Below are 16,394 nucleotides of genomic sequence, written 5' to 3' on the forward strand. Positions count from 1 at the left end.
CCGAACTCAGTGAGCGCAGGTAGGACACGAAGTCTCGGCACACCCCATAGTGGACAGCTTGCCCCAAGGCCGCACAGGCGCTTCCGCGACTAACAGTAGAAAAGGAACAGCTAAGGCAGCTGTAGAGGGAGGGAAGCGGCACACGAGCCACCAGAAGAGCCACCACCATCAAGAGGTCACAAACCAACAGGGAGAGAAGCACCTGTGCAGAGAGCGAGGAGCACGAGAAAGGAAAGGAAGACGGGAAACAGGGGAGGAGACATGAGGGAGAGGAGGAGGAGCAGGGGAGCTTGAAACGAGGACAGGTGACTCCCCTGTCAACACTCTCATAATCCCACGCCACCTTGGCGGTGGGCCCTCAAAACTGATTGTAAAAAATGCCTTTGGCACAACTACCTGACTGAGTGACAGACCGCATAAGCAACACATTGGACCCCATTGCTAGGGGTATGATAAAACTCAGAAGAACATAAGGACCTGAAAGGAAACCGTCAACATGAAAGTGCCAGGAGCTCCGTGGATTACGGTGGTTGGTGAGACAATGAAGGGTCAGAGGCGGACGTGCCAGGTTTGAGGGTTTAACTAGAGTAGTCTGCACCCATCCCCCAAGTACTCCATAAGTATACATTCCCCTTAACTGAAGCCCAACAGCCGATCACTCTATTCTTAAAGACTCTTTCGTTGGAAAGAGACTTTCAATGCCGATGGCGTGACAAGGGCTCAGGCCCACCGGACTGGTCTATGGCCTCTCAGTGTAGCCCCTCAGGGCCCCCCTGGTCTCCTCACTCCCCCCACTCAAGGCTCAGCCCTTGGAAAGAGCCAGCCCTGGAGGTTCAAGGCACCAACATACAGACTCGGTGGGCCGCCTGTGTCTTGGCCTCTCACTGCTCTCTGCCTTCTCCAGGGGTCTGGCTGCTGAAGCCCTGCTCACACGGGCTCTCAGCAGCCTGTCTGCCCAGGGAGTCTATCACTCCTTCCACAATTCCTCCCTTGTTCACAGCTCAGATCCTGGGGAGGAAGCCCTGGTGAGGCTCAGACACAGGTGAGGGGTCCCATGTCCACCTCCTCCACCCCTCTGGCGCCCATGGTCTCCCCGGACTCTCCCTCTTGGTACAGCCCCCCTGCCTGTCCGAGGGGGGTGGGGGGGGGGGGGGTATATCACTCCTTCCACAATCCCTCCCTCGTTTCACAGCTCAGGTCCTGGAGAGGATGCACTAAGGAGGCTCAGACACATATGAGGGGTCCCATGTTCACCTCCTGCACTCCCCTCTGACGCCCATGGTCCCCCCGGACTCTCCCTCTTGGTAGAGCCGGGCTGACGGTACCGAAAGAGCTCAGACACAACCCAAGCACCCCCTCACCCAGGGGCACCTCTCTGCTCACCCCCCTCTCCAGGGGCCCCTCTCTGCTCACCCCTCAGAGTCTCCCACACTCACCCACTTGGTAGATCTGGCCCTCCGGGCTGAAGATGGTGATGTGCCGGTCAAAGCTGGCGCTGGAGCCGCGGGACATGATGCAGCGATTACAGGAACAGGGACTGCTTAAGAAGACAGTCAGAAGCACAACAAGGCACTTCCGGGGTCAAGGTGAGCATCGACACAAGAGAAGGACCAGCGCCGGTGCCGCGGCCATCTTGGAGAGTCTTTGAGGGCGCCTGACCATTGCACGCAGACTGAGGGGAGCGTCGCGGCCTGGGAGCTGATGGAGAGAATCCTGGCATAAGGCAAGAGGAGTTGCGCTGGTAGAGGGCGATACACGTGAGGCAAGGCTGAAAATGTGATTGCAGTGTAACATGGAGTAGGCAGGAGATCCCGAACTCAGTGCTCGCTGGTAGGACAGGAAGTCTCTGGACAGCACGCTCCACGGCTGCACAGGCGCCCCCCGCGACTAACAGTATACAAGGAACAGCTAAGGCAGCTGTAGAGGGAGGGAAGCGGCACACGAGCCGCCAGAAGAGCCACCACCATCAAGAAGTCACAAACCAACAGGGAGAGAAGCACATGGGCGGAGAGCGAGGAGCACAAGAAAGGAAAGGAAGACAGGAAACAGGGGAGGGGACACAAGGGAGAGGAGGAGGAGGAGGGGAGCTTGAAACTAGGACAGGTGACGTAGCCTTTCTCTTCCCCCGACTTCCTTCTGCTGTAAAAGGTTTCTAATCTTTATGGGGCAGGACCCATAAAGATAACAAATCTTTTACAGAAGACGGAAGTCAAGTCAGCCAGTCTGAAAAGGACGGGGCTTAAAGAGAAATAAGAAGGTCACTAGGACCTCTTCTCCAATGGCTGCCCACCGTTTAGGACGCCAGCCAATGGAGAAGAGGGGCTGGGCCTAACCTCGCTAGTGAAAGTTCCTCTATCTCATTAAGTCTCGCCAGCTCAAGTGCGCATGTGCGCAGTCTCGCAGGCTGAGACCTAAAAAACAAAGATTACAGAAGCATAAAAGCATAGTTAGCCCAAAATAAAAATGTTTACATGAATCTGATCTGGTGTTGCTGCTCATCATTTACCTAAATAATTATCTTTCACAAAGTACCACAAGTGCCCTACAAGCTTAAACGATGAAGAGGCCAGACACAGAAGTGTGCAAGGTAATTTTTGCCATTTTCACACTCTAGTAACTACTAATAAAGCTGAAATATTTACCGAATTTCATTCGCTAGTTCAACGCACTTCCACTGTTCAACAGTCTGTCCGTTCAGCTGCAATACAGTATCTAGCTGATGTAACCCTGCACGGTCTGCTGGGCCGCCTGAAAGAGAAAAGAGTTAGAGTAGATTTAATTAGGCGTTCCTACCTGCCACAAAAAATAGCTGCTCCATTAAAATTAAAAGACATGTTTAGCTTCGTCTACTGACCCGGCTTATAGAGTGAGAGCCGTAATTTATATGTTGCAGGTCGAAGAAAGATCTGTTACTTGATGCCAAGTACCTACCTGAAGGAAAGCCTTGGAGAATATAGTTTTTAGGCTGGAGACTTTGCGTTTTAGGTGGAAAGAACATCAAACTGTCGAACGACGACTGCCAAAAGAACGGTTCAGAGCTTAGGGCATCAACACAAAAACAGGAGGCCACCTCTTGCGGTGTAATAATATTTAGGGAGCAGGAGTAGCTGTTAACTGGCAGATTTTATGGTGTGAGGTGGCTCACAGATCACATTTTTACAGAGAATAAAGAAATGAGGTGCCCCGCAAATGAATTAGTGGGATAGGATCAACTCCTGGATTACATTATCAGTTTTTAGGACAGGGAAACACAATCAAATATATTTTTTAATATGTTATTCTGCAGATTTTAGCTAATGTGGATCTAAGGTAAAGAGCACATTTGTCTGGTCTTGATTCAGCTGCTGGTAGTTTGAGGCAATCAGTATTCGATGGCTCAAAGGTATTACTTGATTCCTAGGTGCCGATCAGTAATACATTCAGCTGCTCGTTACTCACAGATGAGAAAAAGAAGGTGAAGATTAAGACTAACAATACGCGGTGATGGACAGAAACATAGAGAACACAACAAATGAAGCATATTTTAATCTTCAGACTGACAAACAAGTTACTTACCTTCGCAACGCTCTTTCTGGTGAATGCTCTAACAGCAGATTCCTCACCTTGTGAATATTCCCCAGGCGTAAGACTGGATCCGGAGATCAAAAGCAGTACTCTTAGGTGGTGTCACACGACTCCACACCAACATCGTTTCACTCCTGAAGTGCCACCTACGTGCAGTGACAGTTGCTTTCGCAGGCTTGTCTGTGCCCACAGATGCGGAGAGACCATCAGCAAATTGGCTTGACTAGTATGCAAATCTTTACTTTGGGGGCATTTTTAGATGAAAAAGGGGTCTATTCCCACTTCCTAGGAGGAGGAAGGGTCACTGAGGAATCTGAGGTTAGATAGAGTATCCACTACTAAGAGCGCTGTGGAAGGTAAGTCACTGGTTCTGCTGATGGATACTTCTACCAGAAGATTCCTGACCTTGTGAATAGAATCACAGTAGTACTTTCAGAGGTGGTGAGTCTCTGAGATCGCTCACAGCAAAGATTCCTGCAGGACTGAATGGGCAAAATGCCCAACCCGATGGACCTGAGGGACCACTGTAATTATGCAGGAGGGGAGTGCCATGTTATGTGGTAGGGTTGAGTAAATTATGCAGGCAGAAAAGACAAATTATGCGGAATAAGGCGGCAAATATTTAGAGAATATTCTGTCATTTTTACACTTGTTATCTCTGTCTGGGTATTGGTTTCACCTCCTTAGTACCAGTTTAACACCCAAATATAGCAATAAACAAAAGAAAGATGACTACTCATCCTTTGTAAAGGGCATTCCACTGCATGCAAATGTGTTGCTGTGTTTTTTGTAACTTTTGAACCGTTTGAGTTGGAAACACTTTTTCCTATCAATCTGCAGCTTATGCACCAGATTATGGATTATGTGGCAAAAGCGGGAATTCTATTATAATGTAAAAAATGCAGCATAAGCGTGATCGCATAATTCCAGTGGCCCTGCCTGACTGTCAATGAAATAGTGCTTCATGAATTCGTGAACTGATACCACACAGCAGCATGACAAACATCCAGCTCAGGCTCTTTGAGAATTATCACAGCAGTCGCAGTCTTGATTGACTGAGCCCTTAATCCTTCAGGTGGCTGCTTCTGCAACTAGAGATGTTTTTTATGCACGGACTTGCCTTTCTTTGCTTCAGAGAAACCCACAAAGAGTTGATTGTCCAAATGATGGTCCTTTGTACGATCACTGCCGACGTTGAGGGCTCTCTTGGGGTCTAAACGATGAAGTCTCTCCTCTTTCAAGCGATGAGGCGGGGCAAAGAAAGCTGTAAGGGTGACGGTCTGCCCGACATGGAAAGGTGTTAGTACCTTTGGCAGAAATGCAGCTCGACATCTCAACACAAGCTTGTCTGGAAATAATGTTGTGTAAGGGGGCTGGACCGTAAGTGCCTGCAGCTCACTCTTGAAATGAGCTGACGTGATCGTGGACAAAAGATTGAATTTAGGGTCAAGAGACGCAGTGGACAACTATACATTGGTTCAAAGATGGCGCACATTCGAAAAATCAAAACCAAGTTATAGTCCCACTGTACCTTCAGAAAGGGCTTCAGAAAAAACATTTGTTGTAAACCTGTAAGAAATCTTATCACAGCAAAGATTTAAGCAAAGAAAGCTGATCCAGAAACCTTAACAAAGCTAACAAATAGCCTTTAACAGTGTGCAACGCAAGCCCTTGTACAGCCAACAAACAACATTTACAACAGCTAAGCTCGTCGCAGGTCAAAGTGATGGTTGCTGCACCAAGCCAAAAACTTGTCCCAGTGCCTGGTGTACACCGATTTCATAAATGGGCATCAACGACTAAGATGATGATCGATGGATAGATGCTATCGTCCAGTTGTTTTCACTTCCACTACTTCCTGGTCCATTGAGAAGCCACTTGAAAGACTTCGTCTTGATCTTCTTCAAAACTCGAGCCAAGAGGGGTACAGGCAGTAAGGCATACCGGAGTGCTGTGCGTCTCAGAGAGCGAGAGCCTTCTTTGGAATTCCAGCACACAAAATTGCTCACTGCACGTTACTACTGGTGGAGAAAGAAAAAAATAATGAAACCAGGTTTCTCCTCATTGCTGGATGATAACCTAGACCACCTGCAGGTTTAATTGCCATTCGTGATCCGCTAAACTTTGACAACTGCCTTCCTCCCCCTTGGCATTTAGAGAAACGCCAGGTGGTTCATGACTAGAGAAATACCCTGGTGAATCAGCTACTTCCAGAGCGCAGAGCAGAACATTACCCAAGACCCTACTTCACCCTGATTGTTGCAGTACCACATGGGGTTAGTGTTGTCACTGAGACTTTTTACTTGCCTCCCCTTGATAGATGGTAAGAGGTCCTTCCGCATCAAAAGGATTACCTGTAACACCATCAAGTTGAAGTAGAGGAGGTTTTCCGCTGTAGGCCAGAATCCTCTGATCTCCATCCCTCCCAGACTGCCTCCCCAGCTTAGTAGTGATGCATTCGTAACCATTGTGAGCTCTGGGGGAGGAGAGGAGCCTGTCTCCAACAGTGAACCCTGCAGATATTTTGCTGTCTACACTCAAATATGGATGGAATCCAATAGGTTTCACTAGTGTGCCAACTGAGACTACAGGTCCCACTGAAAAGCCCACATGTGCCATATGGCATGGTTGACCAGCAGACTGCAGGAGGCCAATTGTAACCCAGCAGCCTCAAAGCCATCCTCACTGTCTTCTGGGAGTGAACCTGAAATGTCGGATCATAGCCCAAATATCTTCGTCTCTCTGCTCTGGGGAGGAAGGCACAAAGCTGCACTGTATACAGGATGGCTGTGATGAATGGGAGTGCCTGCCAAAGAGCAAGTTGGGACATCAGCATATTGATAGTGAACTGCAAAGATGTTAGAAGGTATGCTGTCATCTGGAGATGTTCTATGACTGCCTGGGGTGAGACTGCGTTCAATAGCCAGTCATCACGGTTCGAAAAGATTGGTACATCCTAACTCCGAAGGTGTGCTGCCCCCACCACCATCACTTTCATGAACACCTGGGGTGCACTGGTAAGGCTCAACGGGAGCACCACAAACTAAAATACTCCATTGTGTGTGTGGGAATGGGAATATGGAATATGGAAATGCGTGTCCTGCAGGCCCAATGCCTCCATCCGGTCTCCAGGATCCAGGGCTGACAAAACGAGGCCATGGTGAGCAGCTTGAATTTCTCCTTCTCCAGGAAGGAGTTGGGAGGGCAGGGAGCTACAATAGGACAAAGGCCTCTGTCCTTGTCATCACAAGGAAGTAGCAGGAGTAACACCCAGCTCCTACATCTGAGGTCAGAACCTTCTCAAAAGAGCCAGCCTGCTGCAAAACTCACTTGTTCCCCCACCAGCCACACTGATGGTGTTGGAAGGCGCGACAGAGGAGAAAGGCACGGGAAAAGCCTCTTTTGATAAGTTGAAGGACCCATGAGCCCAAAGTGATGGCATGCCTCTCTTGGAGGAAATGCTTGATCCTGCCTTGTACAGGGTGTGTTTGTCTAAAAGTATACACTGACGTGGTTTTTAGGGCTCGGGGCGGAGCTCCGAGATCCTAATGTAAAAGAAAAAAAAAAAAAAAGTTTCTTTAGGGCTCGGGAAAGACACATTCCTTAGTGCGCGTGTTTTTTTGTATTATCTGAATGGTGATTGGTCCTCGCGGTGATGTATTTTTAGTAGTCGTGATGCGATTGGGCAGATGTAATAGTCGGGCGCCATTTTGGGCATTTTCTCAGCGGTTACGTGCTCGGCAGTGCATTAATCTTAATTAGGAGCTGTCAGGGTGGCCGTGTAATGCATTCCAGATGGTGTGCGCGCGTTAAAAGTGCACACCGTGACATATCCACAAGCTCAATGCAGCAAAATGCACAGCTGGCGGGTGTTACCAGGTGTGCTGCAGCCTTAGTGCGCGGCTTCTCGGCACCCGCATTTAATCAAACTTTGACGTAGCTAGCAAACCGGGGAAAGAATTTGGAACAGCAGACGCGTTCGGAGCACCAGGGGATACGGGTTGTTAGAAAAACATGTACATGCGGTCTCCTTCGCAAAAATAAACCTAAAAACGACAAAGATGCCGGGGAGGGTGATGGGGTGTTGCGGTTATCCAAATCGTAGGACAACCCCCCTCCTGCGCCCACCAGAGCCAAGGGTGCACTGGGGTCGGGGCCCAACCTAAACACACTCCCGCGGAGAAAGTAGCAATTCAGCTCACAAAGTAGGTAGTCTTGTTTGCGGCTCAGTTGGCGCGAATTAGGTACAAATAGAAAAAGTGTTCGGGACACTTAAAATCAGCGTGACGTGCCCGGAGCGCAAAGGCAGGTGACACGAGACAGCGGTGCCATATTAAGGAAAATAGGGTACTGCTGATTAGAGTCCACGACGATATCATTCATAAGCTCAAGCAAAGCCAACTCACCCTGCTTGCCAAAGTCTTTAAACTAAAACAATTAAACGTAGCAACATGCTACCTGCAGAAATACGGTGGAAGTGTGATATAAAGCCCTGTAATACAATAACGAAAAAGTCATCATAAAAAAAAACTTTGCAAGGGCTTCACGGAGTCTTAGATTTGTGGGGTGTGTTTGGCTAGCCCTCCTCGCCATCCACGAAGCGGAGTCAGGCGCCCCCTTGCGCATCCATGTGCGTACTGCAGGCCTCACGGGCGCAGATACTCGCAGTGCACACTATAGAGAGAAGACACCTGCTATAGGTGACAACGCACCGAAAAAAACACTGTCAGCAATTAGTCGTCACCTGAACAAACTACTAAGCGCAAGAGACATAGAATATGCATGACACTTGTTCGCGGGTTCTTTGAAACAAGAGGATGGTGGAAGGGTCGTCTTTGCAGGAACAATGCGTTTTGCTTCAAAGACTTAGTATCACAATTGTTTTAGTTTAAAGAGTGAGTGGGCTAAGCACGTCGTCTTTTAGTAGCTCCAGTGGTTTACTTATTTAAATGAACCCATGTCCAGGTTACGTTACTCGCAGACTCCACCAACACACTGGAATTTTAACTATTACTAAATGCGGCTCGAAAACTTCAGCCACCAAGTGCCTACGGTATCACAACCACATGAAGCGCTATATCGTCGGTGCGCCTCAAGAGGGTCAAATTATAAGACCACCCATCAAGTGTTGCATTCTGCTTTTGCTATATGACTCGTTGCTCTGCCACAATTATGGCCCGCGCGCTATATCACAACCAAGTGAAAACGTCGGCATGGCCACAGACTGCCCAGGTGTCGTACGGCCATGTACATCACAGGCGTTACCTGCACCACTTGTTAACTGGCGCCTCGAGGTCTTCTCGCAGCGGCTTGAAGCGCTAGGTCTCACCTCACACCGTAGACAATGCTGTGCATTTGAGTCCGCGGGTGGTGCGGGTTTTTCACACCAGAGAACCGCACAGCGCACAATTCACCACCACTTACAACGTTATGCTCACTATTCAACGCAGGGTATCGTGTGTGCCAATCGGGGTCTAATCCAGGCGCCTTGTGCTGTGCCTCGAGGCTAACAAAGGCACAGTGTTGTGACGACAATCGTGCGGGGTTTAGGGAGGGGGGACGTTAGGACAATGCAGCAATGAAAACATCCATCAACACGCGGTGCAGAAAGGTAACACGCGGTGGCATTAAAAAACAACACGCATTTTGCTTCATATCTGTTTTTTCAGATTACCCGTATCTCGCAGATTTGAGCTGTGGTAAACAGGACATCATATGGAAGGTAGAATAAATTCTGGTGCAGGGTTATAAGGTGATATTACTACTCTTTCCAACTGTAGCCAGAAACTATCTGTGTAGTTTCTGTTGTTATCTTTTGCTTTAGTGATGTAAGCCAAGTACAAGTCAGTGCAATCACCAAGCAAGCCTAGTCAATCCAAGCAGAACTGTGTGAATGCTATTTCTTCTGTTTATCTTGAATGCTCGTGGGGCAGACTCTAGGCAGTTACCCACGTGGCCACACAGTCATTGCTGGCACACACTTAGGAGCCTCTGCACTGTTACCTTCAAGAAATCTAATTCGCTCGAAAAATGCCTAAGCTATATTGCCCTTTCTTCACTCTGCAGAAAAGCAGCTAACTTCCTAAATAGTACCTTCCAAGATTTAAATATGCAGTCATGGGGAACCGATACTTTGCTACCCAGACACATAACTTACTACAAGCCTCCTCTAGGCAAGTAACTTCGTACAACTATCCACAGCCTGGACCCTAAAATCTATTGCACTACTATTCCCTAAGGATAAGTACACCGCAAGGTCACAACAGGAAGTAAAGCAAAATAGAGGGCACCTGAATGTTCTAACATAAGCATTGTGGGGCATCAATGTTCCATTTGTTGGCAGGCTGCAGACCACCGCCAGCCTACGTCAGAGAGTTTGTGAGGCAATTTGGGAGAGATTAGGCACTGTATGGAACAAGTTCTCAGGTGAGTAGAGTAGTGAGGTGAGTAGTGAGTAGTGAGTGCAGAGTAGTGAGTAGTGGGTAGAGTAGTGAGTAGAGTAGTGAGGTGAGTACAGTAGTGAGTAAAGTAGTGAGTGCAGAGTAGTGAGTAGAGTAGTGAGTAGTGAGTAGAGTAGTGAGTAGAAAGTAGTGAGTAGAGTAGTGAGTAGTGAGTAGAGTTGAGAGTAGTGAGTAGAGTTGAGAGTAGTGAGTAGAGTAGTGAGTAGTAAGCAGAGTAGTGAGTGCAGAGTAGTGAGTAGTGAGTAGAGTAGTGAGTAGAGTAGTGAGTAGAGAGTAGAGTAGAGAGTAGAGTAGTGAGTAGTGAGTAGAGTAGTGAGTAGAGTAGTGAGTAGAGTAGTGAGTAGTGAGTAGAGTAGTGAGTAGTGAGCAGAGTAGTGAGTAGTGAGCGAGTAGAGTAGTGAGTAGAGTAGTGAGTAGTGAATAGAGTAGTGAGTAGTAAGTGCAGAGTAGTGAGTAGAGTAGTGAGTAGTGAGTAGAGTAGTGAGGTGAGTAGAGTAGTGAGTAAAGTAGTGAGTGCAGAGTAGTGTGTAGAGAAGTGAGTAGTGAGTAGAGTAGTGAGTAGTGAGTAGAGTAGTGAGTAGAGTAGTGAGTAGAAAGTAGTGAGTAGAGTAGTGAGTAGAGTAGTGAGTGGAAAATAGTGAGTAGTGAGTAGAGTAGTGAGTAGTGAGTGCAGAGTAGTGAGTAGTGAGTGCAGAGTAGTGAGTAGAGTAGTGAATAGAGTAGTGAGTAGAGTAGTGAGTAGTGAGTGGAGTAGTGAGTGGAGTAGTGAGTGGAGTAGTGAGTAGAGTAGTGAGTAGAGTAGTGAGTAGAGTAGTGAGTAGAGTAGTGAGTAGTGAGTAGAGTAGTGAGTAGAGTAGTGAGTAGAGTAGTGAGTAGAGTAGTGAGTAGAGTAGTGAGTAGAGTAGTGAGTGCAGAGTAGTGAGTAGTGAGTAGAGTAGTGAGTAGAGTAGTGAGTGCAGAGTAGTGAGTAGAGTAGTGAGTAGAGTAGTGAGTAGTGAGTAGAGTAGTGAGTAGAGTAGTGAGTAGAGTAGTGAGTAGAGTAGTGAGTAGAGTAGTGAGTAGTGAGTAGAGTAGTGAGTAGTGAGTGCAGAGTAGTGAGTAGTGAGTAGAGTAGTGAGTAGAGTAATGAGTAGTGAGTGCACAGTAGTGAGTAGAGTAGTGAGTAGAGTAGTGAGTGCAGAGTAGTGAGTAGAGTAGTGAGTAGAGTAGTGAGTAGAGTAGTGAGTAGTGAGTGCAGAGTAGTGAGTAGTGAGTAGAGTAGTGAGTAGAGTAGTGAGTGCAGAGTAGTGAGTAGAGTAGTGAGTAGAGTAGTGAGTAGAGTAGTGAGTAGAGTAGTGAGTAGAGTAGTGAGTAGAGTAGTGAGTAGAGTAGTGAGTAGAGTAGTGAGTAGTGAGTAGAGTAGTGAGTAGTGAGTGCAGAGTAGTGAGTAGTGAGTAGAGTAGTGAGTAGAGTAATGAGTAGTGAGTGCACAGTAGTGAGTAGAGTAGTGAGTAGAGTAGTGAGTGCAGAGTAGTGAGTAGAGTAGTGAGTAGAGTATAGTAGTGAGTAGGACATCACAGGCAGCAGCTGTGCAAGCTTCTTACACTCACAAGGAGACCACAGGCAGCTGAGGTGCAATCTTCTCCCACTCACAAGAACGACATCACAGGCAGCAGCAGTGCAACTTTCTTACACTCACAAGGAGACCACAGGCAGCAGAGGTGCAAGCTTCTCACACTCACAAGGACATCACAGGCAGTAACGGTGCAATATTCTCACACTCACAAGGAGATCACTGGCAGTACACACCACATGAACACACTCCATAACACATAGCAACAATACATTTGCATTTACAATGCCATTAGCTCAAACTCAAATAAATCCGAGCCCGATTGCATTTCTAATGCTTGTTGCGGTTGTGGTGAGGGCCAGGGGACTGAGCTGCACAATGTTCTTAATGTCCTGCAGGTGGTCTCTGAGCCACGGCCACGAAATGGGTGAGGCTGGTGTTGTGCTGACAGCAGGGTGAGGCACTGGTGGTATTGTAAACTCCTGGTGTAACCATGAAAGAGGTAAACACATTAGGGAAATTGCCTGGTTGAGGCAGACAGCCCCACAAGACACACTGTGGTTGGGATCAGTGGGCAGCCTTGGTCGAGATAAAACTGGCCCAGAGCCTGAAAAACCTTTAGGTAGCAGCTCCTCTTCTAGTACCCGGCAATGTCGAAGGAGCAGGCATGGGGAGTGGCGCTGGAACCGAAATCAGCACCACAGCCGATGCGGAACCCAAATGCAGGTAAAGAGGCACAGGCAGGACAAAGGGCAAACCTGTCAGCGGGAACCCGACTGGAGGCCTCTAAGGATCCTTGCAGCCGACAGCGTGTCAGAGAGCCGACAGCGTGCCAAATATATGCAGCATAGCTTGCTTAAGAACTTTATTTGCTGTTACGTTGCTGATGGACCCAGAAATCCAAGTTTCATTAGGATCAAATTCTGAATCTGTGCTTCAGGAGGGAAAACGAGAGCCACGTGGATGACTTCTCTGTAAAGAGTGGCGGGAAGGGGAAGATTCCCACTTTGACTTATTGTGCTTCTTTTTCGACTTACCCAAAGACTGCTACTGTAACGAGGAACTGCAGCGGGAAGAACTTCCGGAGCAAAAACTGGACTTTACTTTCAACTTCGACCGGTAACAGTATGCAATCTTCTGATGTTTGGTGAAAGAGGTTTGCCTTGCGGTCAAGTATAGCCTTCAGTTTCACCTGGGCCCAGTCATCGCACGCCCTGGAGTTGTGCTGTACCCTTGGGAGTCTGCCACAGACATTTGTTTGCAGCAGTTCCTACAAGTTTTAAACTATATTTTTGGGGGATGGATATATTTCGCTCCAACCCTCTTAAAAAGGTGTGTAAAAGACCCAGTCTAGAGGAGTAGAGCTTCAGACCCGTATCTGAAGTAACGCAAAGGAACAAACTGCGGTCAGCGTGCATAGGTGGTTCTTAAATTGCTTTTATGTGGCACTGTTGGCCACTCCGGAAGCAGAACAACATCAGTGCAGAGCTGCATGACACCACCTACTGGCACAGAGGAGTCCTGCTTTTGAGTTTCCAGATCCAGTCTGATGCCTGGGGGAATATTACCAACCTGAGGAATCGGCAGTTGGAGTATTCATTGGGATTCCCTTGTCCTATTATAATAGATGGGAGAGCTAAAGCATTTCACATTCAACCTTATTCCTTTAATCAATACGGATGATATTTGTTAAGGGCAATACACCATCATCATTCCAATTAACACACGTACTTTACAAAAGCGGTGAAGGATCTAAATGCACCTCCAGGACAACTTATTTCCTACACCACAGAAGGACCTTTATCTTTAACAGGAAAATGAGCTTCACAGTGAGAAGTTCAAGATGTTCAGCTACGACATCATCAGCCTGACCCATTTCTGGTATAGATGGCACAGCACTCTAATCTGCTCCCACTGCCCTTGCATAAACTCCACATTTCATTGTGCCAGGGAGCATTATGCAGTCATGATGAAGAAAAACATCAAGGGGCGATCTATGAACTGCAACCCGCTCACTTGCTCTTGCCATTTCCGAGGAAGGTTTCCCGCTGCACACGGAGGGTGCATTTCTTCAGTAAAGGACCATTTGGGAGGTCGCGCCGCTGGTGGGAGCTTCTCCGCAATCAGCGGTTTGCCTGTATGCTCCCAGCGTGCGCTTGACCTTAAACTACCAGCTGCCTTCACCGGGGGACTGCGAGGACCAGCAGCCTTTACACCTCTCAGCTGGTGCCTCTTCCCCCGGCGGCCACGCCCCCCATCAGCTGCTATTTACCTTTCGCGACACCCGCTTCGCGGGTGCCGCTCACTTGCTCTTGCCATTTCCGAGGAAGGTTTCCCGCTGCACACGGAGGGTGCATTTCTTCAGTAAAGGACCATTTGGGAGGTCGCGCCGCTGGTGGGAGCTTCTCCGCAATCGGCGGTTTGCCTGTATGCTCCCAGCGTGCGCTTGACCTTAAACTACCAGCTGCCTTCACCGGGGGACTGCGAGGACCAGCAGCCTTTACACCTCTCAGCTGGTGCCTCTTCCCCCGGCGGCCACGCCCCCCATCAGCTGCTATTTACCTTTCGCGACACCCGCTTCGCGGGTGCCGCTCACTTGCTCTTGCCATTTCCGAGGAAGGTTTCCCGCTGCACATGGAGGGTGCATTTCTTCAGTAAAGGACCATTTGGGAGGTCGCGCCGCTGGTGGGAGCTTCTCCGCAATCGGCAGTTTGCCTGTATGCTCCCAGCGTGCGCTTGACCTTAAACTACCAGCTGCCTTCACCGTGGGACTGCGAGGACCAGCAGCCTTTACACCTCTCAGCTGGTGCCTCTTCCCCCGGCGGCCACGCCCCCCATCAGCTGCTATTTACCTTTCGCGACACCCGCTTCGCGGGTGCCGCTCACTTGCTCTTGACATTTCCGAGGAAGGTTTCCCGCTGTACACGGAGGGTGCATTTCTTCAGTAAAGGACCATTTGGGAGGTCGCGCCGTTGGTGGGAGCTTCTCCGCAATCGGCGGTTTGCCTGTATGCTCCCAGCGTGCGCTTGACCTTAAACTACCAGCTGCCTTCACCGGGGGACTGCGAGGACCAGCAGCCTTTACACCTCTCAGCTGGTGCCTCTTCCCCCGGCGGCCACGCCCCCCTGCACGATCCCATTAACTTGATCAGCCCTACTCGCAACGCGGGACGCGCGCGGGACGAAGCGCGGGGCGAAGCCCGGGCGGGCCCGTTTAAGCCCGTTCAAGACTGGGCAGGACTGGACTGGGCCACCCTATTTACGTTTGTCTCCTCTCTTCTTATTTATGCTGATACTGCACGGATTGTAAATAATTTGCTTTTAGTTCGCACTTAGTATTTACAGTATTTCTATCTTATAACGATTTACATTGCATCATGTCCCCTAGAACTACTAGGAATACTGTCAAAAAACAGGCCAAGGCGGCTGCTGAGGTTATTGGGCCGATAGACCAATTTATAACTAAAGCCAACGAGGCCATTGAACAGAGCATTACCCTACTGGAACGGAGAGTCTCACAGGACCTGGTTATTGCCAGACACTCTTCCATGGGCTTACTGGCTATTGCTAAAACACCCCAGTGTCCTGTAGAGTTACCCCCGCCATTGTTAGTGCACGCAGAACTGCATTCGGTCCCCCGCACTGTGGACCTGTCTGCATCCCTTGATCTTTCTGAATCACATTTGTCACTTGAAAAAACTCCTGATATTTTTGTTAACCAAACCGATGTTGCCCCTTCCTCAACTACAGATAGGGGTACACGCGAAGGTGCAATACCCAAAAAAAAGAAGAGGAAAACTAGTAAGTCCCATTATACCATTAATTCCCTCCCCATAGCTAACTTCACAACCCCGTCCACTTCCCATCCCCCTTCACAAACTATTAATCTTGTTCTGACTCCCCATCAATCACCCTTCCCTTCACTAGCAACCGCAACGAATCCTACCACAGACAATTTAAATATTAGCTCCACTAGTTCTAGTAGCTATGATGATGAGGGTGGTACGGCTGACAACGGTAATCTAACTACTAACACCTGTAGCAATGATAACTTACTGCTTAGCAAAATTGGTGACCTAATTAAGTTCTATCTAAAGCCCATAGAAAAGATATTGAACCAGGTCCAATCCCAACTAACCCAATTGTCTTCAGCTTTGAACCCAAGTAAGGGTACCATCAAAGATCCCAATTTAGCTCACGGGAGACCCCTTACCCATAACACGAAAACATCTAAGCCCGGCTCGACCGTAACCAATCCCTCTACTACTAATCAAAAGGCCTCGCAGAAACTCATACAAAAATTACCACATCCAACAACTACCAAGCCCCTAGCACCATCCAATCCACCTAATCCCTTACCGACTCAACCTTTAATCACCTCCAAGCCACAGTCGTCTATCCAACCAAAACCTCCACCTGCTCCTCCTATCCCGGCCCCCACCCTCCCCAAAAACTCTGCTGGATTTAACATCATCCCGAGAAATCATAAGAGGAGGGGCCATCCAATCCATCTTCCGCCTGAGGCATCTCCTTATGTAGTAATTATGACAGGTGTCCCGGAACTCCCCCCTAATCAGGATGAACGGGTCTGGTCGTTAAAAAATAAAGTTATATATTGGTTGTCCAATAACAGACCTCTACCAAACTTTTTGGACAACAGAGTCACTACCGTGCGCAGAGTGCCCTGGTTAGGTACTGAGCCTAAAAGCATTCAGGGTGACTGCGTCATAGTGAACTTCGCCGATCCTAATACAGTTGAGCATATCTGCTCCTGGGGAGATCACACTTCCACTGAAGGGATAGCTACCCACAATGTCA

At 48.6% G+C, this 16,394-nt stretch overlaps 1 protein-coding gene across 3 annotated transcripts in view; it reads right to left on the minus strand.

Annotated features, from left to right (window-relative positions):
• The window catches only part of RGS3 (regulator of G protein signaling 3), a 945,383-nt gene that overhangs the window by 479,091 nt on the left and 449,898 nt on the right, over positions 1 to 16,394 (minus strand). For all 3 annotated transcript variants that reach the window (XM_078642175.1, XM_078642174.1, XM_078642173.1), the window contains one exon: positions 2,643 to 2,748. In XM_078642175.1, the coding sequence (XP_078498301.1) occupies positions 2,643 to 2,748 (106 nt within the window). The remainder of the gene's footprint in view (positions 1 to 2,642; positions 2,749 to 16,394) is intronic.

This window comes from Lissotriton helveticus, chromosome 5_1, assembly GCF_964261635.1.
Source record: "Lissotriton helveticus chromosome 5_1, aLisHel1.1, whole genome shotgun sequence".
In the NCBI taxonomy this organism is placed as follows: domain Eukaryota; kingdom Metazoa; phylum Chordata; class Amphibia; order Caudata; family Salamandridae; genus Lissotriton; species Lissotriton helveticus.